The 25,448-nt window shown below is 33.3% G+C and overlaps 1 protein-coding gene across 1 annotated transcript; it reads left to right on the forward strand.

Annotated features, from left to right (window-relative positions):
- The first annotated feature begins 1,600 nt into the window (after positions 1-1,600).
- LOC140041834 (uncharacterized) lies at positions 1,601-25,326 on the forward strand. Its single transcript, XM_072087660.1, has 14 exons — positions 1,601-1,640; positions 2,279-2,443; positions 13,874-13,996; positions 14,607-14,726; positions 17,017-17,139; positions 18,840-18,962; positions 21,537-21,745; positions 21,875-21,920; positions 22,213-22,346; positions 22,493-22,618; positions 22,828-22,942; positions 23,385-23,519; positions 23,967-24,092; positions 24,251-25,326. The coding sequence occupies exons 1-14, from the start codon at positions 1,601-1,603 to the stop codon at positions 24,376-24,378; spliced, it is 1,713 nt and encodes a 570-aa protein (XP_071943761.1). The 3' UTR covers positions 24,379-25,326.
- Positions 25,327-25,448: the final 122 nt, after the last annotated feature.

The raw sequence follows: 25,448 nt of genomic DNA on the forward strand, positions 1-25,448 counted from the left end.
GGTGGCCTTGTTTTTGTTTACAAGATGTATTGTCCCCCTGAAAAAATAATTCTGAATCTTTTTTTTTTTATATTCCACTTTAATGTAACATATTAGTTATCCACTTTGACCAATTGGAACAAAAAAAATGTATTTACCTGAAAAAAATGTAATTTATAGCAAGAAATGGTCAAATTGGCTGCCAGCCAATGGATTTTTGGTTGAATTTAACCATTTGGCATTTATTTTGTCATTTTATAGGTGAAAATAATTTGTTTTTCTACATGGAAGTGATTAACTTTATTAAAGCTACAAAATAACATATTCAAAGTCTAATTTCTAATTAATCTTCATTTTTCATATTTTTGTGAGACAACATCTTTAAGTGTATACAAAATAAATGTTTGGCATGTTTTTAATAAATTACATACTTAACATATATCTCAATGGAAGTTTTTTACCTGTTTGGTTTGGGATATCCTTGCTATCAGACTTAATTTTTTTTGTTATTGTACTACTTTTTTAAATCTTTTTATTTTGTAATAATGATTATATTGTTTGCCTTTATGTATGTGTAACTGATAGCTACATAAAGTCAAATCAACTATTTAAACAAAATCTAATCTATTTCCTTCTTCACAAGCCCAAAAGTGGAAACAAATATTAAATAGTTATTAAATCTATCTACCACAGTAATTAAGTTCATACTCAAAGTTATAGTAAATAAAAAGTAACAATGCATATCATAATGTTTACATACTACAGTGTAGTATTAAATATTATATAGTTTATAATGTAACGGATTTTTATCAGAGACCCATAAATATTTTATTATTTATGGCTCTCTGATAGAAATAGTAACATTAAAAAATGTTGCTATAGCCCCCTCTCTATGTTTGTTTGACGTGCAAACCTGGATGGACAGTACCATTATATGTGGAGGGGAAAACATTTATAAAAATAACAAAAATATGTAGACCAACAAAAGGTGATTCTAAACAACAAAGGTGGTTCGTGTCGAAATTAACAAAAAGGTTTGTACAGTTAGTTTGTTTTTGTTTCGTATCAAATATTTAAGGACGTTTTTAAACGAAAAACTGGAATTATATCTGTAAAATGTAAACAATAACCGTGAGTATTAAGCCTCTTAGTCGTAATACCAAAAACTCACCGTCTTTTTCCTCCTATCCTATCTGGTCCTGAGACGACGCACAGTGTAGTGTAGTGTACATTCCTCTAGCCTGTTTCTTACTAAAATAAAGTCACAGTGTACGGCCTAACTTTCCGTTGCTGCTGTATTTGATCTAGCTTGCTAACCTTTTATCTTGAGTTTTTGTGTCTTAATTTGTTGTGTTTTTTTTACTAACTTCTAGCTAGGCCTATACTAACAAAAGAAAATCTTTTAATTTAAATAACATTTTGTTAAGTTCAACTTGAGATTCCGAAATACTTTACTGGTTCTACAGTGCATTTATTTTCAGCTGACTTTAGACCCGGGGGTGGGGGGATCCTACCCGGGGGTGGGGGGATCCTACCCTTGAATCAATGAAAACTTACGAACTGTCTCCTGTTGTCTTGGTAGTTCAAGTCTCATAGTATTTTTCAGTAGCGTTAGTGCCGCATGTCTCGAAGTAGCAATCTCTTACTGGTGGCCGGTATCAGTAAGTGCTGTTACAGCAGCCCAGCAGTTATTGTTATCATATTTAAAAATTATGTAAAAAAAAAAACTGTACTTAATTAATGAATATAGTATGCAAATTATTTGTTTTCTCAAAGTATAAACGATAAAGAATAACTAGTGCTGCTATTACTGTAGCATACTTTGCTTAGCAAATCATGCGTTATGTAATAAATGGCTGTTTTTGTTAATACCATACATGCCAACACTCCGTGCTCCCGTTTTTCCACATTTTCTCCCGTTTTACAAAGTTAACTGAATTTTGGTTTATTTGTGGTTTCTGCATTAAAATATACAGTAAGAAAAAGGCTTGCACACAAGCAAACTTACGATATTTAAGCCATGTACGACCATCTGTGGTCATTTTTTAAACTTCAGATGTTGGCATGTATGTACTGTAATACAATTATAAAAATCATTTTCATTAATACTTGTCCTTTTAATAATGAGTGTCCCCTAAATAGAGGTAAATTATCTAACTGTTAGTCTTGGTTTAACCTTTCTTAAATAAAGTCTTGAAAAATAATGAATATTTTTAACCTCTGTGCAGGTTTTGTTATTAAAAAAGAAATATTTTTTTTTAAACAGAACATTATTTTTTAGCTATTCTTATCTTGACAGATTTAAAAACTGGAATTATGGACACTATTTTAGAGAGCTGCTTATCATATTGTTGCTACTGCTGCAGTTGCTATGGCGACCCACGACATGCCAATTTATATGAGCCGCTACTGATGGAGGAGGAAAAAGACGCAGCAAATGATTTACTCTCCTACCTAAATACAGGTATGTAACTTGCTCATTAATATTCATGATTTAACTACGCATATCATTACAGAAGAATTTTTGTATATATTTTTATTTTAGAGTTTTTGATAACCACATCACGGACTAACTTAGATCTATTATAATGCAAAATACAACACTATATAATTATACAAAAACTGCGTACAAAATGGAAAACATATTTTAAATGTTGCGCATTAAGACAGACAAAAATCGATCAAAGTAGAAAACAGTATTTCCAGAAAAAGTTGCATGGTAGTCGACGGGAGCAACCATTCTAGAACCGGCAGGCTACAGTGTCATGTTTGATCCAACTTGGGTTAATTTAAGCCTAAAATAGTCATTGACTAGCTGTTGACATTAGTAGGCCCTATTTATTTGTATACAGTACTATCAAAATCATAACCAAACACATGTAATTTTTTTTTTCCCATACACATTCAATTAGTGACAAACTTACCAATTAAAGAATGAGATAAACGATATGATTTATCATGCTTAAACTAAAGTCTTATTTGAGACTGAGAGAGTGCAGATGGAAACCAAACATAAACATATATTTCCATACACATTCAACTAGTGACAAACTTGCCATTTAAAGGATAAGATGAGAAACTATGATTTATCATGCTTATTACAACTAAGTCTCAGTAGAAATTGTTGTGAGTTACATACAACACTGGCACTACAGTAGTAGGTCAGGATTGAACCATGGACATGGAATTGGAAGGCAAGCATGTTAACCACCAAGCCATAGCGCCAATACATTTCTTATTTCTTTAGATTATTAAATATAAAGTCTGATATCAAATTAGATAAAATGACATGTTATGACGCCCATCAGTCACAGATGCTCGAATTCAATTTTCTAAATAATTTTAATATTTATGGGTCTGTAAAACTCATTAGTAGTCTGACACAACTCATCAGTATAGCTCAAGTAGAATTCTAAATAACACACAGTTGTACACTATTCAGAATTTAAAATTGTATGCATTCCTAATTTTTCCCCAGGGTTGAAAAAATTGCGTGATTATTGTTTGTATGTAATGTGCCATTAGGTTGGCTATTTTAAATGCAATAAGCCTTGTAAGTAGGATGTATAACTGTAATTATTTTACTCCTTCTATTGTTTATTAAAAATTAATGCAACAACATTTAAGATATCATACTTATTTTCAACGCTTTATTAACTAGGTTTTTGTAAAATAGTATTTTCTTATTTAAATTTATTGTTGTTTGTATCCTCAATGCCTTGTTGTATTAGGTTCATATAATTTATAAGAAACATTAGAAATTTTAAACCTGGAGTTACTGTACTCTTTAATTTAAGGCAATGATAGCTACAGTATACCTACAACAAGTGCACAATGGCCTTAGTGTAGTATATTGCAGGTTTAATTTGAATAAAAACAATTTATATAATTAAATGTTGTCATTAAATAATAAATATTTTGCAACGCATGACTGGTTTTGCGTGTATGGAAAAAATGTCATAATTTTAATCATATATTATGCTAATTAGGTTATATGCATTATCATGCATATAACTTCTTGATTCTGTCAAAATCTTTATTAGTTATCCGCATTGAGCGGATAACTCCTTGTAACTGTCCTGTTACTTTTTTTTTTTCTTTCCTTCTCCCCCATTTTTGTGTCTCGCGTATCTCAAAAACTTGTAAACATAACATGTTATAACTTTGTCAGCATGAGGGAATTCACGTGAAGTTGTGCACCTCCTATTTTTTAATTATGTCAGAGTTGCGCAACATGGCTTACGCGCGATTTTATGAATTTCACATATTTAACATAGGTCAAAAACCAAATAACATTTTAAATTGAAACTTTGCAAAAGTTTAATTTATATCATGCGCTAACTTTTTGTTGAAAAAAAATGCGTGTTTTACAAAAAGTTACGCGCGTACGCGCATTTAAAATTTCAAAATGCGCAAAATTAATTTCTAATCAACTTTCTACGCGTTTCATGTCATTTTGAGCATGACAAAAATTCCCAGGCGCGCGCAAATTTTTACGCGCGCGGAGCACACGTACCGTTAAAAACAGATTTTTTCGCGTGATTTATGTTTTTTCAACCTTTTCTAGTAATTTTACCAACTTTTAAACAATTTCGACTTCAAATTACGTCATACGGGCACGTCGAATTGGATAATTTATGTGCGTTTTTGATGAAAAAGTTCAAAAATTTGTCAAAATTTGTCAAAATTATACCTTTTTTTAAACAGTCGGAGTTTCTAAACTAAACGGTAAAAGTTATTTTTATTACGTATTTTGGAAGATGATGAGTTGTAGATCATGTATCATGCATCAATACGGCTTACCGGACATTGTGACGTCATCGTATGGCCATGCGAATATAAAAAATAGAATTTTTGTATCTTTCATCATAGCTCATCACATTTAATAGAGCGCATCTCCAATTATCTGTTTTCCATTTTCACCCCGATTTTTATATTATCTAGGTCAATCAACTATCTTTCGCATGAGTTAAAATATTTTAATTTTTATGACGTCATCATGTCTAAAAATGAAAATAACGTGGGTCACTTATTTTCATCTTTACAGTAAATGTCAATCTGTTATAGCTCGTCAGAATAAAACGTGATAATCATGATTAAAACGTTTTCTGGAAGCTATTGGATTGTAGATACGAATTCATGTAAACATTTTGCCAATCGGATGTTGTGACGTCATCATATTGCCAGTTGAATAAAAAAAGTCGTATTTTCATATTTTGCGTAATAGTTCATCACATTTAAAATGGCGCGCATCTATATTTTACGTATTCAAATTTCTTCCACACGTTAATATGTTGTTGCTGAGATAATTTCCTTCCGAAATTGCTATCTTAGTGTTTCATTTTGATACCGAAGCCGTGTTAAAAATAAGTATAAACGGGGGGACCCGTAATTTCACCTATTCTACACTGTATGTAACATGTATACAGATTATACCGTTTGCACTGTATATACTATATGACACAAAATTGACAGAATTCAGCACTAACAGCATATGATATTCTTCAGTTCAGGTCATAATGTCATAATCTTTTTCCGTGTGCAAAATTCCAACGTATGACGTGCGTGTGGCGTTTGTCGTGCGGATAACTAACTCGTCAAAGTGACGAGTTTCATGTCTAGTTTATTTATTTATTTATTCTTTCCTTAGCACTATTTTGTCCGTGAATTATCTTGATATCAGTTTCATCTATCTAAGTCAATTTTTCAGAGTATATTCCTTATGGCCAGGAATCGATGTGGTTATATTTTCACGATGCGTAATCAAAAATTACGCGGTCTACGCGCGATTTTACGAAATCACGTTTGTAATCATATCTTCACAAGCATGAATCACAATTAAACAAAATTTGGTACTCATAAATTTCAGGTCATATTTTATCATATGGCAATACAATTACGTGCGTAGCGCATATAACGCTTGCGTACGCGCGCTTAAAATGTTCAAAATTGTCAAAATTTATTTTCGATGAAATTAGAGTACGTTTCAGGCAATTTTAAGCGTTTAAAAAATTGCCATGAGTGCGCAGATTTTTGCACGCGCACTGCGCGTTATACTTTAATGCGCACTCTTTTTGTCCAATTTCGGTTGTACAACCTTTCTTTAATAATATCATCATATTTTATTCACTTTTCAACGCGTAATTGCCTTATACGAGCACGTCAAAAGTGACAGGCTACGCACGTGTAAGTTAACAAAATGGTGAAAATATGCTAAATTTTAAAATTAATATAGATCGTCAGAATGCTCGGGAACACATATTTTTTATTTCATTTTCTTGAAGTGTATGTATCTTATGTATGATTTATTATTAAACTAAGAAAACAAAAGTTGATTAAGCCATAATTAATTGCATATTAAATTTAAAAAAATTCATTTCGACAATCAAACAAATTATGACATTTTCTTAGGCCAAAATAACAAACTTAACATTAACTTTCTTCCTTCAAAAGTTCATATATTAAAGTTAAAAGTATATAGTTTGACAGTGCATCATTTTTGTACATTTTTAGAGATGTCATCATAGTAAAAAATTATAATTCATTGCGGTATGTAATAATCTATCTGCACCAAAGTGGTTACTGCATAGTAAATACACGGAGGAATTTTTCTACAATTTTTAGTCAGTTGTGTATGGCTCGGTGGTGTGTGCTCGTGTCTATGGCCCTCAAGGTACCGAGATCGAGTCTCACCTTGGGAAACGAAATAAGATTTTTTTTTATTATCCGTATTGTTTGTTCAAATTCATTTCTTAGTGTATATATTATACACATGATTTATAATGAAATCTAGATAAAAAATAACTTATGTCTTTATTATTATGTAACAGCAAATTTGGTTTATGACATTATACGCAGAGGGATCTTTGATCGGATTGTGATACCGGCTATTGTATTCGCGTTAGCAAGGTCCTATCATATATTATAAATAATTAAAGAATCTGAGAAAATCAATGAATCAAAATATCTTTTAAAAATCAATTATCTTTATTTAAATCAATGCATATAACCTATAATTCGTCATAGTGACGAATTAAATCTAGTTGATTTTTATGTTCATACATCTTAAACCAATCAGAAAATGTCATTATGAGGATGTTTCAGCTAAAGATGAACTTTGCTTGACCGTTGAATTGCTAAGAAATCCGTAATTAGGTTAAACCAACAGCCATTGCGATAGAAACTTGTTATTGGATAATGCATGTATCTCCTCGCAATTCTAATTTTCTTCTACAAGCGATACTTAAACTCGTTATGATCAGTCCTAACGAATGGAATTGTCCTATTCAGTGCAAAAATATGATTTGAAATTTAGAGTTTTAGCTTTTTTACTGTTTATTGTACTGTAACGAATTCAAGGTGTACAGTAACAATAACGTCGAAGTTACATTACATCCTATAAAAACATTTTTTTTACTAGTGGAAACATAAAATTTGCGCCGTATGTTAAAACATCATTTTCATCGAGGGGCCTATAAGCACTGTATGCTTGGCTTCTATACCCAGGAAAATCCTGGGAATCAAGTAAACAAGTAAATAAACAAGTAATAGAAAATTATTACTGTATGAGTATTAAAATAAAATTCTAATCTAACCAACTTGAATAGATTCTAGTCATTTGATTGGATCATTGTGGGTCACATGATATAAATGAATGTTATGTAGCACCAGGGAAGAGTTAAATAATTTAACTCTTCCCTGGTAGCACTCACTCTTGATGTTATGTACTGTAGCAATCTCTTCTTTAACACTTTCTTCAGAGCCTACTAACAATCTCAGCTCTTTGATCTGTCACAATTTTGATTCAAATTCAATACAAACAAGGGATTGATGAATACTGTGTACTAATTTTAAGATAATTTAATTAAGATAATAATTTTCAAAATCCTACTGATGGTCGACTCTACCAATGTGGACATCAGTGACCTTGTTTCCATTGTATCATTATGGTTGAAACCAAATGTGAGACCATTCAGACCCGGAGAGTTTCCTGTTGTCTTCAGACAGTCCAGTTCGACTGCTGTTCAACCACTGGGGGGGGGGTACGGGGGTTTGTACGTCGGAGAGTTCCGCTTGGCCTCCCCCTTTTTTTACTTTCGTCCGGATGTCTGGGGGTGTCGCATTCTTAAAAAATGGCATGTGACGCTCTATAAATAGTGAAGAAATTACACCAAATTATACAACACTGCAGTAGTTCAGAAACACAAGAGATTAGCCGGAAATGCGATTTGCGACCATCTAGAGAAAAAAAATTTGAGGGTATGGTTCCACTAAACAACTTAAACAAACCACCCCACTGTCAAAACTGGTTACGGCCCAGCAAACCGTTGCTTGTTATCAAATTTTGTCATTAAGTCTACCCAGGCTGCAATCAATACACCTTTAATGACTCCACTATCATGATGTGTATAAAATTGATCGTCAGTTCGAAAGAAGTTCAGTAGTTTCATTAAATAGTACCCTGGTTGCTTCTGTCGTATAATAACATTGATTTTACAATTTGCAAACTAAGTCAAATGTAAAAAACGAATACCAAAGGTCAGTTCAGTAGTTCCCTGGAATTCTTATAAGTTATATTAAAGATTCAGTATTCTAATTATTACAAGGATAGGAAATATCCACACTCCTGAAAGCCTAGACAGCATTTTTTCATTTTATATTACTTTAATTATTTCTTACTAAAATACCACACAGTACATTTTAAGTCCCACACTCAGGCTTTTTGGCTCAACCAAAAATCTCATCTCCACTTAAAACTTGAATCAGAAGTAATTATTGCGTGCTTCTATAGGTGTGATCCAAGGGAAACCTGAACTTCCCCTTTTGAAATTCTGAAAAATACAGTGCAGAGGATAGGACATTAGCTCTTCATTTCACAATCTCTAAAGCTTGGTTCCCACTAGAACGTAACGCATGGACGTAAATGCAACGCAAGCGTGTTGACCAATGACAAGAGAAGTTATAGACAGTTTAGCAATCACAAGCGAATAAACCATCGCTTGTGATTGGTCAATTCACTTGCTTTGCGTTACGTCCTTGCGTTGTGTCGCTAGTGGGAACCACGCTTTAGGTCCTCTGCTGAATCTCTCCTCCCCTCTCTTATTTCAAAATTCTTGATCAGCCTCTGGTATATGTTCATGCCAGTAGACTTTTAGATAGATAGCTGTACAGATATTTTTAATGTGGGCTTATTATAGTATAACATGATGATGGGCTTTTTATCCATTACATTTAATTGTAGTAATTATGTACTTACTGTATTTATTCATTAAATATCAGTTTGGATGTTGAGTCAATCAGGTCTCATGTTTCTAGGTTTCATGTATTTTAATCAACTAGATGGTACGCTCGCTTCGCTCGCGTACCATCTAGGTCGTGCCCACAGATGGTTCTCGAATACACGGTAATTTCAGCGTAACAAAACTGGCGATTTCAAATGTACGTACCGCGGGACTATAATACATAGTCGTTTACAGAAACGAATAAAGACACGATGATTTATGTAGTCAATTAAATTTGCACCCTGGGAATTACTTCCGAAGGAGAAACTTACCACAAAATGAGTCCAAATTTTTGAATTTGTGTTTTGTATGTAACATTAGGGTTGAGGGATGGGAAAGCGGATAGGTACAAAGAGGAACAATTTTTAAATATATTCTTTATCCACTCAGTAACGAAATATTTTTTTCATGTTTTATAGGCCTATAAATAATATACCTCTAAATACAGTAAAACATTTGTCAGTATAAAGTTTATTTGTATATCTAACAGTAGAGCCTATCCACAATCTCAGTAATAAAGTTTATTTGTATATTTTTATATTACATCTCTAACAGTACGAACATTCACAGTAAGAAATGCTCGATTCAAATGAGGACAAAAAATAGTTAATAGGTATTTAATTTACAGTATTGTCAAAGTATTGCAAGTTTATTCTCAAAGGGCCCATATATTTACCTACTGTATGTGTTAAACCAAGGGCTCATAAATTTACCTACTTGTGTTAAACCAAACTCTGGCAGAGTGAGAGATTGGGATGTTCCATTCATCGCAAATCAATACATTTGTATAATCGTATATTAAATCTATCAAAATAGTATTTTTTTAAGAAAATCGGCCTGTCTTCAACATTATGATGCTGTACTCTAGCTGTTCAACCGGTTTTCAGCTATTAAAAACAATTATCGTAGGAGGAGATAGGAAAATGCGAAGCCTCCTCGCATTTTTCTGGCGGGTATTTTTCAAGATGGACATCCATTAGACAGTGTATACCACGATCGGGAAAACACCCCTATTTGGGGCAAATCGTTGAACCTAAATTCGTTTTAATCGTCAATAACTAATTATCTAACTTAATTTAATTAGTAAACAGGGTTACATCAGGTGGTTAAAATCAGTACCGAAAGTACGAACCAACTTTACATACCATCGAGTAAAAATTCTAGAAGTAAGGCGCGATTTACCAAATTTTGCCCTTACGTAAATTTATATATAGATGATTCTTTGTCGATAATTGTTGGGACTGTACAACGTTTGCATTTCTTTTGTTTCAACGGTGTCGTTATGCTTGCTTGATTCAATTTACTGTAGTTGTAGACACATGCTCAGCGCTATGTTTTTGTCTGGAGCAGACAATAGTTTTCTATCTCTTTCAAATTTTGTGCACCAAAGTTAGTAAATCAGGTTTATCAATGGAATAATAGAAGGCACACCCTTATCTTGTTCTTTTATTTTATCACATCCAACACTGAGTAAAGTATACAGTACCCACTAATTACAGGAAAGAAAATACAGTAATGATGCTTATCTCATAGGGAGTGGAATTGTTTATACAGCTATTGCACTAATTAAACTAATAATGTAACACTGGCTTCACTAAACTATTATTATTAATTATGGTATTATTTTAATTATTTCTAGTTTTGTTTAGTTTTTGCTAGTTCATAGCCCTTCCCATTGTTCAATAAGCCTACAGTATTGTTTTTTTATTTTTAAGAAATAAAACCCTCCACATAAATCCACTTGATAGAAAGACAATACTACACTATTAATTATGGTATTTTTTTTAATTATTTCTAGTTTAAAGAGCTGAATTTGATTAGTTTTTGCTAGTTTATAGCCCTAATTCCCATGGTTCAATATTTTTTTATATTTTTTATTAATATGTAACAAAAAGAAAGAAAACCCTCAACAAAAATCCTCAACATGTACTTGATAGAAATATAAGACAAATTTTCAGGAATGAAATGTAGACTTGCTAATGAACCAAATATTACAACTTTTAATGATAGTAAATCCACATGTGGACTAATTGAATGAACATGTTTGTTACAAATCCACCAACCATGAAATATACTCATTTATGATCGATTTTAAGCCAGAGGGAAGCATGATCAATACTCTGCACGCCGTAAAAATCAACGCTGGATTTCCTAATGCACTTTGGATGCTTCAGATTCCTGTGAGAATTTCGCCAGTTGTGATTTTTTTTTACAATCAATTTTATGAAAACAAAGATGAAGTGATTTCCATTTTAATATTTTCAAATTCACAGGCTCAGAGATTTAGAATTTTAGTATATCTACAGTACCTAACACACGTTGTTTTTAACTGTTCAGTGTTACTGTATTTTCAGGCTGCGTGCCATTTAAAGATGTATTGTCCCCCTGACAAACTAATTATTCTAATTTTTGTTGTTGAATATGGCATTTTAATTTCTTCTAATAGTTATCCACTTTGACCAAAAATTAGATCGAAAACAATTTTGTTTACCTGAAAAAACTGTAATTTAAAGCAAAAAATAGTCAAATTGGCTGCCAGCCAATGGATTTTTGGTTGAATTAACCATTTATTTTATCATTTTATAATGGAAAACATTATTTGTTTCCATGTTTTTTTTTCTACGGAAGTGGTTAACTTTATTAAAACTACAAAATAACCTATTCAAAGTCTGATTTAATTAATCTTCATTTTTTATGTTTTTGGGGGACAATACATCTTTAACTGATTACTGAAAAATTTTACAATCAATTTTATAAAACAAAGATAGAGTTATTTCCATTTTTAATATTTTAAAATTCACATCAGAGATTTACAATTTTAGTATTATTATTTAGTATTCGCCTTAACACAGAATTGATCGAGTGTTTTTAACCATTAGGCCTACTGTATTTTGAGGGTGCCTGCCATTTAACCGTTTTTTTTGCAGCAGAAACAGTACCTAAAGTTCGACTTACTGTACCAGGAATTTTAGACAGGTTTTGACTTATCATTCTTATTCACACTATGGTTCACTAGTTTAGTATTATCTCATAGTCTTTGTTAAATTGCTATTGTTGATGCCAAGGCTTTAGTATGGCTTAAGTCTATTTAAAACTGACTTTTATAGTCTACTGTTTGACTTGATAACAAATAAAATATTCCTACTGTATCTCTTCCCTACAGAAATGACCCATAACATATCGATTAAAAGATAATTGTATGTTGCATTTTTTAAAGTGTGTTTTCATGGAGGGTCACTATTTCTCAGATAGGCGATACCTTGCATTAAAATAGTAAGTTTATTTATGATGATTAGGTTTTACCTTTCAAGGTCAATTTTATAACAACAGACATTAAAAATCTATAATTCTAGGTGTCAAACATTGAAAACATTTTACATTTATGTTTGAAATAGACTGACAGGTGCGATCAAGGATTTGTTTAACGGAAAAGCACTTGGTACTAAACATAGTCTTTCAAAAATACATCAAAAATGATTCCATAATTTCATTTTAGCTGGATCCACCTCTGTTTGTGGGTGTGGATAGGGAGGTGCCAAGAAATGGTGATGGTAGTTTGCAAGGATGCTTCCACTTGTGGGCATGCAGTAGTTTGTGGACTATACCAATTGTGGATAAGGGTGTCCATTGAATTTTCAATCTTTTTAGTTATACAGTAGGTTTATCCAGGTACAGTAAGCGGCACTCATAGACTACTGTACCACCAACACTACTGTTGTTTTGTGTATAATTTGGAGATGGCTATTTAATAGTTCAATATGCCATCATAATTTCTTTCCATTGGTAGAATATGCAGGTGGTAAGATATACAGTGATAATTTCATTTTACAGTAGAAGAAAAATCATATACAGTGTGTCTATTGTTAGTTTTGGTTCAATCACAAAGCAGGTGGCAATCAGATGTAATCTATTTTTTGCACTCTATTGTTAAATACCTTTTAGGGCCATTTCAAAATTATTCTACTGCATTTACTGCAGTAAACTATACTTTTTTTACTCTTTAACCTGATTATGCTTATTTAGCAAGGTTTTTTGGGGTACACACTGTTTATTGCGACACCTCTAAAAAGTCTAGAATTAGGAAAACTAAAATCATTGGTTATTTCAGTGAAAAATATAGTTACTGCAGTAACTGCAGTAGAATAATTTTAAACGATCCCTTATATTAATGTATTTACGAGTCAGCTTCAGTAATTTTTACTTCTTACCGTATCAAAGCTTTTGGATTCTAAAATATTATTATTGTTAAAAGACAGAAAGTTTATGGTGCATAATTATTTTCTGTATTCAATAATTGCAATAGCTGACCTATTTCTTAATAATATAACTGAACCTTATCTTCTAAATAATCTAGCTCAAATATGAAAAAAGAAACCAATGATATCGATAGGTTTCCAATTCAGGTCTTCAGATCCAATGAATTGGTAGATATGAAATGTTTGATCTATTCCCGTATTGTGTGTAGATTTTAATTTTAGCCACCAGGAGCTTGGATACGGTTCCGTATCCCTGGACACAAATTTAATTTTCACCATATTTTTTCATATTGTCATGTGTGTAATCTTTATCAAAAGCAGTAACAAAAGTATCTTTGTTTTTTGTTTTTTTTTCAGATAGTGGAGAAAAACCAACAATTAATGAAAGGCGTTTTCGTGCATTGTGTGTTTTAACATATTCTGAAAATGTGGATTTACAAAGATCAGCTGCTCTATGGCTTGCAGAAATTAGCGAAAAATGTAAGTTTGGTAAAAATATGTCTTCCTCTATCATTTTTGTCTTCATCATTATTATCATCATTGTCATCATCATCATCATTATCATCACCAAATGATACTGTACTTTACTCCTAACCTTGAAAATAAGAAGCTACTGTAGATTTATACTCTTCTTTGTACAGTACTTGGGGTGACCTCTTTAGTATTGGTCACCAGTATGGTCAACACACTGAACAATTCCCTTTTCAAATAATAGACAGTATCAAGTTTAATGTGCCATGTATGTACATTGGACCAACAGCTTTACATCCCATTCAATGGGAGTTGAGTATCATTGCCTAGGGTTACAATGCAAGAAATATGTCACAGATAAATATTTAACCCATGTCTTTGACATGCCATAGTAGTAAGATCCGTTACCAGTATGCCACTAAATAATATACTGATGCAACAACATAAAAAGTGTCATTTTTGTCCTGACGAATATTGTATTGTCAGAGCTGGTATTAAACTGTCAGAGCCGGTATTAAACTAAAAAAAAGAATTGAAAAAAAAACTTAATTGTAAATGTGCCATAATTATTTCTCTATCACTATATTTATGGTTAATTATCTTCCACTTTTTTTTCTAGTGTTACAGCCAATAACTATACGTTTGATGAAGCTGGTGATAGCCCTACTAGAATCTGGTGATATAGAGACACAAAAGGCAGCCTCGCTTGCTCTGAACAACCTTGCTGTGCATGGCCCAGGTAAAGATTCTTGACTACTCATTCCTTCCTCAACAGGAGCATGAAAAAAGATCAAATGTGTTCAGGAAGTGAAGAAGGCGATGTTATTAAAGAAGCATTAATTATACCATCAATTCAACTGGATCACACAAGCGAAAAATGTCATGTACCTATTAGTGAACCTTTCGAACCTCATCCGAGGATTCTTCATCAGCACTAACTAGTCAGGCTGTCAGACAGTTTAGTGTGTATTCAGTAACATGACTGAGATGTAATGGGAAAGTCACATGATTCAATTCAAATTTCTTGTACTGTAGGTCTTGGGTAAGATGTGTCGCCCGAAGTCATTGGTTAGATCCGGAGAGGGCATCCTTCACTCCTCTAGAAGAAGCCTTTTTTAAAGAACCATCATATTTTCTATTGAAATTTGTGAATGTTAACTTTTTGCTTCTAAAAATACATATGTTATAAATAATGTGAGCTACATTATTCTTTACAATAAATCTTGCAGATAGACAAAATGACTATGTGAGTCAGTGTACAGTAGACAGGCACCACAAACTTCTCCACACCGTGACATGTTTAGTTTTCTTGTGTAGGCTATAGCCTTTTATTGTGTGATACATGATGCATGTGCTGTCAATGACAGCGTCATTGTTATCAACTACTTTTAAAATAATATTGATATGCCGTGACAGTTTTCGTAGATTCTCATGAATAAACATTGACAAGACATCCGAAAGTGGTAATGGAAATTCTCGATTTATAGGCTGTATATTTTCATATTAATAACCTTCAGCAGTCATGCTCGGCAGTGAGTCGTTTATATTATTCATTAGTGTCTGTAATATAACATAATGTCTGTGCATGCGATTAAATTGTACATTATTGTTATATTACCTACAGTATGTATATTATGAAAAGCAAAAATCGTGGCCAGTTGGTCAACAATCATTTGACAATAAGTGGATTTCACCATCAGACATGGTATTTAAAACTCACTATATATTTCATTCAATGTTCAATGTTATTCACCAAGCTACAGTTCCACTTTTAATCTGTTGCTATACAATACAATACAAATCTTTCTTTATTCTGGAATAGCTCTTTCAATACACAAGTACTGGTCTCCCAAGAGGCCAAGATTTGAAAAAAAATACAAGAAAAATAAAAGCTTATGTACAATAGAAATTATACAAGATTTTTAAATTCAACTTGACTAAGTGTCTCATAATTTTTACGGATATGTACAGGAAGATTAATTAAACATTCTCTTTCCATGAATATTGTTCCATGCTGGAACATTTAGAGTTTTGGTTGATTGACTTCTTATATTTTTTGTGTGAAAAGTGTCCATAAATTTGAATGGATTTGTTAAATAAGATGATTTGAATCTCGCGTACATTGCATAATATACTATTGTTGCGTTTTACATCTTAAATAAGAACCGTTATAAAAAATAATAATGTAGATCACGATATATATTAAAGCAACTAAACTGTTTTATTTTGTGCGTGTGTTGCGTTTTACATCCTAGGATGCGTTCAAGCAACACTCCATGCTAATTAATAAACATGTAGTTGGTAACCGATAACCACACATAGCTTTATGTAGTACTACTAACTTGCGTTTGAGAAACAAATCACAGATTTTACAATTGGGTATTTTTAATTAAGTATCCCATAATTCCATTTGTTATTCACATACATTTTTGTTAAATAATATTTAATAATGTAGCTCACGGTATTCATAACATTAAAACGGCTGACTAGGCCATTTCAGGTTTTAAAAGTTCATTCCCTTAATTTTCAATATGCACATAACCTTTTAAGAAATGTCTTTGAACATATCCTACAGCATACCTGTAAATGTAGTGCATGTTTGTTTAATAGTGTTTCTAAAATATGCAACATTTTTTTAAACATAAATCTTCAATCAACTGCCAATTAGCGATAATGAGAGTTTAGTTAGGCCTAATAGACCCCAAGGGAGTTGTTGGTTTGATTAATATTATAATGCACTTTATCCAGCTATTGAAATGGATTTTGTACTCTGCACAAGAAAAGTACAATTACTGTACCAATTAACAAAAATCTTAATACCTCTTGCATGAATTTTGTGAGCGAACATATTAGCTTTTAAAAATGTATTTGTTTTTATATTTTTTTAATTATTTTTTGAGGGTACAAAAAGAAAGCATGTTAAAAAAAAACAAATTATGAAAAACAATCAACCATATTAATTAATATAAATGTTTGAATGGTTCTAGTGTTTTTTTAAAGAATTTACTGTGTAACTTTTCTTATTCCAGATTGTAATAAGGACATTATCATAAAAAGCGGTGGACTACGTGTTTTAATCCGATTGCTGCGCTCTTCCAGCCTGGAGGTGAAATGCAACGTATGTGGCTGTATAACATCACTGGCTACCTCAGGTAAGCAACCCATGTGCACATTTTAAATTAATCTCATGAATAATATGCTGCGATGCGTCTGTTAATTGGGAGCCTTCGATTTTCAACGACCTAACTAGGTCAGGTCAATAGATGTCATTGGTCGTTGACTGGACCTAAACCAGCAAAACTGTGTCGAGGCGTGGAGTGAGAAATCACGTCCCAATATCCCTGAAAGCGCACAAACAATTGACATCACATACAATAGTTTGGTTGTCGGTCGTCGCAAAATTGTTACCGTTACTTTTTAAGAATAAATTATACAATTTCTTTGCAGTTATTAACCCACCCTGAGATATTGTATAATCCCACCTCTAGTCAAAATTTTCCACCAAATTTACAGTAGTTGGCAATTTTGCCTTTTTCGATACACAAAATTTGCCATACTAATGTCCATATCCAAATGCATATATTTTTATAAAATTCACTTTCAAAGTCACACTTTCTATTACAGTCCAGAGCACATACATAAAAGATACCTTCAACAGTTAAAAATAAACACAATTCATGTCTGTGGCACAAAAAAGAATCGAGTGAGTGAATGTCATGATTGAGTTGAGTTCAATACTCCTTTCAAGGTCGTATACATGTTATGTAACATTTAAAATTTAAATAACATTTGATATAAATTACTATTAATATTAATTATTATTTGTTTGTTTTTGTTTTATTTATTTATTCAACTTTATTTCATTAGTATCTACAATACAGCAGTACAGCTGACTCGAAGAGGCCCTCTACAGAAAATAACTCAAAATACCTCAAAACATCAAATTCATAAATTGTTCATAGAAATTTAAATTTATGACTGTAGCACATATAAAATATATAAATTGTACCATTTTTAGTGGGTTTTTTCCAACTAAAATATACTTTCAATACAATACAGTGTTCTGCACTTTTTTACAAGAAGTAAACAAATAGAAATTAATACATTAAAAATGATAAGAAAAGGAGTTCAAAGGTGATGTAATTCCAAACAACTTTTAGAAAGTATTCTTCCATATTTACATAGAGAAAGAACAGAATATGAAATGTCGGTCATCACTATAGATCATTTAAAATTTATTCTACTGCAGTTACTGCAGTAATTATATTTTGTTTACTTATTATACTGATAAATGGTAATATTTAGCAAGCTATTCATACACTAGGCTGTTTATTACAATGAATTTCTAATAAATTTCTACTAGTACTAGGGAGTTGTAATTACTGCAGTAATGAATAATCACATGATCCCTAAGATTTATTATACATGCTTAAATACATTAACATGTGTTGTACAGGGAACCTCATAAATTCATTTTACATATACTATTCTAAATCTGTAATGCATTTATTGACTTTACCTGCTAAAGCTTGGTTCCCACTAGAACGTAACGCAAAGACGTAAATGCAACGCAAGCGTGTTAACCAATGACAAGCGAAGTTATAGACGGTTAGCAATCACAAGCGAATAAGCCATCGCTTGTGATTGGTCAATTCACTTGCATTCTGTTACGTTGCAAGTGGGAACCACGCTTAACACAGAATACCAGTTACTGACTTTATCAACAAATTAAGTAAAGTGTAACTAAACTAATATGACACACCCCTGCAACACAGCCTATATCCTGTAGCATTAATTTCTAGTATTCTACAAAAACAATTAAATCTACCAATACATATAATTTTGTTTTCAGACCTCAACAAACGTGAGATAGTTGTGAAAGGTGGCATTAAACCTCTGTTGACATTAGCAAAATCGCAAGACATTCGTGTTCGTCGAAATGCTGCTGGGGCACTCCTCAATCTGACCCACATTGGTATGTACTAAAAACGAAGAGTGTAGAATCAGTGGCTGAACGTAACCAAAATGTCCTATATTTTGCATTGCACTGTTCGATATTGGCCAACTGCACACACACCCACTTCCAAACCTTGGATCCGCCTATGGGAATTAGAGTGTGATCTTTTGATCAAAAGTAAAATTTCAACTTATGCCTAATTCAATTACATCATTACTAGCATGTGAAAGCATTTTAACTTGATAAGATTATTTTGGGAGATATCCTTAATAACATTGTTAGATTTTGTTAGACATTTGTGTTTGTGAATCCACTATTAATAGTGGTCTGTGTGGTTAACATACTTGTTTTCTCAGAATCCAAGGTTCAATCATTTGCTCAACCAAAGATTTTTTTGTTATGAAATAAGTAAAAATACAGCTCTACAGTATCTACACTATCAAACTTGCTGTGACAAAAAAATGTGATGTGCCCATAAAGCACTGTCTACACTATCAAACTAGTTTGACAAAAAAAGTGTGATGTACCCAAATATGGTAGTGATACTGTACAGTATGCTCAAATATGGTAGTGATACAGGCCCGTATGCAGCATTTATAATGGGGGGGTGCGAGCGAAGCGAGCAACAATGGCTGGGGGCCAGGGGGCCGCCAAGGGCCCCCGGTCAGGGTCCAGGGGCCGAAGGCCCTGGAAAAATTTGCGTTATTTGACGTTCTAAAGACTGATGTAAGACTCTCTGTTGTGGCTTGGGCTAGTTGAACGATGGACACCAGAACTTAACGCTTTCATGATGAGGCCAACTCAGCAGGGGTGGCGCCAGGATCTTCCCGACGCGGGGGCTACATTCCCCGACGAGGGGGCTATGCGAGCGAAGCGAGCATCACTAGGCTGAGGGCCAGGGGCCGCCAAGGGCCCCTGGTGGGAGTCCAGGGGGCGAAGCCCCCGGAAGCAACGCATTCTAGCGTCATTTGAGGTCTTTTTAATCAGATTTAGGGTAGCCATTTTTTCCATTTTTTATAATGCATAAATAAAATACTGCGTGCAAAAAAACGATGCGCGATGACGGTTTCAATCCATATTTTTCAATTTAAAAAATAAAAGTTCAAAGAAAATTTTGAAAAATAGAGTTGGAGGTCCCGGAAATTGGACTTATTATACTTCAAAACATGAAAAAAAATATATAAGTCCCTATCATGGGTTGTGACTGAGCTAAGAAATGTTTGAAAAATAGAGATGTTAGGTCCCGGAAAATGTACTTCTTGTTCTTCGAAATATGACCAGCTTTATTGTTGGGGCTGAGCTAAGAAAATGTTTAAAACTAGAGCTGCAGGTCTTCAAAAAATTGCATTTTATACTTTGGAAACATCAGGCCTAGAGGCTTAAAAAACGCAAGCGTAGACCTTTTTCAGTTGGGGAAAAAAGTTTATTCCTCCCAGGTGTATGCATGCGTACCATCTGGACTTCCCCGAGTGATGAGAAATTCATGACATACAGGATATTGAAAATGTAATAACTATAGCTATAATGTTGGCTAAGCGAAAATGGCATGTTTTTTTGTTTAGTAATGGATGAAAAATTTATTTTAGGTGCCCCACGGTACAGAAGGTTATAAATTAAAAAATTGGTGAACAAACGAACAATTAACATAATTCGTTTTTGCTGTAGTGTAGCGTACGTCGACGCAGTACACGACGTAACCGTCGGTAAACTTCGCCTGGAAAATAACACATTACACATTTTGGTCCCTGGATGAAACTTGATATCACGCGTCTCGACCCAACGTTGAACGATTCGTACAAAGGGATACCGCCAGACAAGTGCGTACCTAGCTATTGTTTAGTAGTAAGTTAGATCGCTGGCAATAATGAATGCATATAAAGTGCATAATATCACTCTGACGTACTCTCACGGTCAATGAAACGTCGCGGTTTTCTAGGCGCTGAAGCTAGCTACGAAGTGAACGCGAAAGTTTTTTACTGTATATTATATTCCCCGACAAAAAGTACACGTGTTCCCTGACGTTAAGTTGTCTGTATTTCTCCAGCAAACACTTTACCGCGTACCGCGTACATGAAGCGCTAAGCTATTGCTTGTCGTCACATGATCGACTGCGCATGTTTTACATCGAGTTTGTAGTCAGTTCAGATTCCGTAATTTAATTACCGGTATTTTTTCATTTTATATTAGCATATTTTTGTTTGTATACCATTGATAATGTAAATTTTGTATATATATAATGATATTGTCAAAAAATACCAACCGAGGAAATAGTGGACCTTTTGGGACTTGGGAGGGTGCGTCTGCACCCAACGCACCCCCCCTGGATACGGGCCTGTGATATGACATCATCATGTCCATATATGGACACATCTCAATTTTGTGTCACATAAAGTTTGATGGTGTAGACAGAGCTTTATATGGACACGATGACATCATATCACTACCATATTTAAGCATATCAGTACCATATTTGGGCTTTCACTACCATATTAGGCACATCACATTTTTTGTCACATTATGTTTGATAGTGTAGACAGAGCTTAATAGATGTTCTTCTCTAAAATAATCACATGTTGAATTGGTATTTTGCAGATGCTAATAGACAAGCACTGGTGTCAGATGGCGCTATACCTGTGTTTGTGTCCTTGCTCAGTTCTGAGGATACTGATGTACAATATTACAGTTCTGCTGCCCTCAGTAATCTAGCAGTCGATGAATCTCATCGTAAACATGTCAGCAAAGAAGGAAACCACAGAGTGTTACGCTCTCTTATTTTTCTTCTTGACTCACCGATTGATAAGGTTTGATTTTTTGTTATCATTCAGAATAGTATTAGAGTATATCAAAACATGCAAACTTGCATAAATAGAATAAATCATGAATATATGTATACTAACAAAATTGTCTTATAATTGTGTTTTTTCTTAAAGGTCAAATGTCAAGCCTGCTTTGCTTTACGGAATTTGGCCTCAGATGGTATGTATATTATAAATTAATAATGTTCATCTCATATAGTGTTTATTGCACAATGCTTCTTAAAGCGCTTCACATTATTACCCCGGTCATTTTGTTGGATCAAACACGTATGAAAAAGTACTCCCACATTGCAGCTAGTCAGTGCAAAGTTGTGTCTTCATCTAACCGGGTACCCATTTATAAACCTGGGTGTATTATACATAATACTTGTTATTTGGTAGCTTAATTTCATTATCTTTTTCAACACTGTGCGAATAACTGTCCTATGACTGATTTTTGTTTTATTTTTCAGAATCTAATCAAGTAGCCATTGTAGATTTAGGATCACTTCCTCCATTACTAAGGATTATCAAGACCAGCAAAAAGGACACTTTGTCTGCTGCCGTAGCAGCTGTTCGTAACCTTTCAATACACAGACAGAATGAGGTACAAAATTAATCCTTTAAATGTAACTTTGTTTGTAAAATAATTCTTTACAGAACCGTTCAATTTTCTTATGGGGTGATTTTGTCTTTCTTGTCTGTGATTGTTTACAAAGTTCAAACAAATGTAATTTTTTTTTCTACATACAGACACCAATTGTACAAGAAGGATTTTTACCGGAACTTTGTAGGTTGCTATATGAGCCTATGATATGGGAAGTGCACTGCCACGCTGCTGGTACATTAAGGAATTTAGCTGCAGGAGATCATGTAACGGTAATTGGTGTTTTAAAATCCTTTGTCCTCTAAAAAGCATACATTGTGTCTTTGCCCAAAACTGTGTCAAATTGAGCAATGTCAATCCATGCACATAGTGTGACATGATGTAAGTTGTTTGTACTGTAGATCATCACAAATCAAAAGCTACCTACTAACTGTTAATGTTTTTCAATCACACTAAAGTTTTTAATGCCTCCTCTTCACAGACAATCTTAAGCTCTGGTGGTTTGGAGAGTTTAGTAAGTACCTTTATGGAGAGTACCTCACCGGCGTCAGTTCAGACTGAAGTGACAGCGGCTCTTGCTGTCATGTCAAGTGATGGTAGGTGTATTATTCAATTCAATTTATTATATTATTTGCATAAAATAAATAGAAAAGTTGTGTTTCTCTGTGACTACAGAAAATAAAATACAAAAATAGTACAAATACCATGCCACACATCATTCTTTAACATTAAGTGCTGTAATGGCAGATTGGTAATATTACGGAATTTATTTGCACAAGAGGTGATGGACTGGAACTATCTGCCGCTCCTAAGAACTTTAAAAATATATTGCATGGGATGAGTTGGGTCTTGTAAAGTTGAATAAGTTTTCTTATTCTCTTATCAACAATAGTTTTGATTGAGCTCTGCTCAATTCAACTGACATGTGAAGCATAATTGACAATATGTTGGAGTTCAAATTATTATATAACAAGAGGCCTAAAAGTGTTTGATTTTACAAATAAACAGAAATCAACTTCCATTTTCCTTTTTCTTCAGATGATGCCAAGCAAAAGTTATTAGAAAGTCATTCCGGGCGCTTCTTTAGTCGACTTGTTAACTTAGCTGTCAGTTCACCACACTCTGAAGTGCAATACAACAGCGCGGGCATTATCGGGCAAGTAGCGCTGCTAAGTAAGTATATTATTAAGTTGTCAAAAGTTTTTAAAAAAATAGAAGATATTTTTATTGTTTCTTTTTCATGATGCTAAAAGTATTAAATTTGTTTGTGAAACACAGTAAAAAACACACGCTACCGATTATTATATACCTCCTTGGTGGAGGTAAAACATACACTACAAAAGGATTTCTCTTAAGTGGTATTCACTTCGATAGAAATGTTTGACAAAATACAACTATATAAAATGTAAAATAAGAGAATTGCTCTTCATCTGTGCAAACTCCAAATTCATCATTGTTGGTTTTTGGTGATGTTTATTATAACATCTTAAGCTCTGTCTACACTATCAAACTTTATGTGACCAAAAAATGTGATGTGCCCATATATGGACATGATGATGTCATATCACATATTATTTTCTTACTGTATTTTACTTCAATTGACACATTTATTCTCTTCAGCTATTCCGTCAGAACTTCTGAAAAATAATGTTGTTGGAATTCTCAAGTATTTGGAAAAGTTTCTTCGCAGCAAAGATACAAACTTCATCCACATTGCTCTATGGACTTGCGTTCAGTTATTGAAAGGTAAGTATTGAAATGTAAGGTTCCGGGTTTCAGTATCCTGGGAGTCTTGTTTCAGGCTGGATGTAGACATAAGACTTTAAAATGGATGATTGTCCTTGTCAGAGAAAAAAAAACATATTGATATTTTAAACTTTCTAATAATTATTTTCATTTTGCAGATGAATCATTTCTGATGTCCTTCCGTGAAAGTAACATACCAGCCCAAGTTAAAACACTGCAAATGATATCATCACTTCCTCTGCACATTAAGGAGCTTGCAGGCACTGTGCTGGAAGAGCATTGTTGATGTGTTGTTTTAGGCTAGAAATGGTAGGCCTAGGCACAGAATTCTAGCCGACAGGACAACGGTCTACCATAGCCAACAGGACAGGAGTCTACCATAGTCAACAGGACAGGAGTCTACCATAGCCAACGGGACAGGATTCTACCATTAGCCAACAGGTTAGGAGTCTACCATAGCCAACAGGATGGGAGTGTACCATACCCAACATGACGGGAGTCTACTGTAGCTAACAGGACAAAGATCTATTATAGCCAACAGAACATGAGTCAAGCATAGCCAACAGCAACAGGACAGGAGTCTACTATAGCCGTCCGGACAGTCTCTATGCATCATATTCTATTGGACATTGATATGGTCCTCACATGTGATACTATATCATAGAATTTGGCTAATAATATACTGGACAAATTGTAGTACTCAGAAACGGCTGCCTGTTCTTTGAATTTAATAATCCGGAGAAACTCTTAAACTCAAAACCAACCATGATAATGTTAAGATAATAAGATACATTTTACATGTCCTCTTGAAACCCTTTTTACCAAAGCGTTTACTGGCACCGCCCAGAATAAAACCTTCCAGTAGAAATAGTAATGTATTAGTGTTTTGTATCGTAATACTGGTGTTGTATAACCTAGTGTTTTATATATTGTTTATGGTTGTAAATAGTTCTGTGTTGTGAATATACCAGCATGTAACAAAATACTGTAGTATTAGGCATTTTAGTACAGTAAGAGTTCACATAGAGTGGGTTGTAAAAAGATGTAAATAAGGAACTCTTTTTATTGCTGTTGTATTCTTTATTATAAAAGAATGTAAATCCCAGTTGAAATAAACACTTTGGATTTGTGCTGGTGTATAATTCTATGGAAATTTGGTACTTATTTCATATTACTGTTTATAGAATAGAGGGAATACAGACACTCCCTCTTTGTTTTAAGTAATTTTAAACCTCCTTCAATGATTATTAAACTTTGATGATGCTTATTCAAATGAAATACAACTTACTAAAACTTACAGTATATTATAAATGGTACTATTTTATAATTAAGTTATTTATTGTTTTTATGTAAAAG

The sequence above is a fragment of the Antedon mediterranea genome, chromosome 1 (assembly GCF_964355755.1).
Source record: "Antedon mediterranea chromosome 1, ecAntMedi1.1, whole genome shotgun sequence".
NCBI lineage: Eukaryota > Metazoa > Echinodermata > Crinoidea > Comatulida > Antedonidae > Antedon > Antedon mediterranea.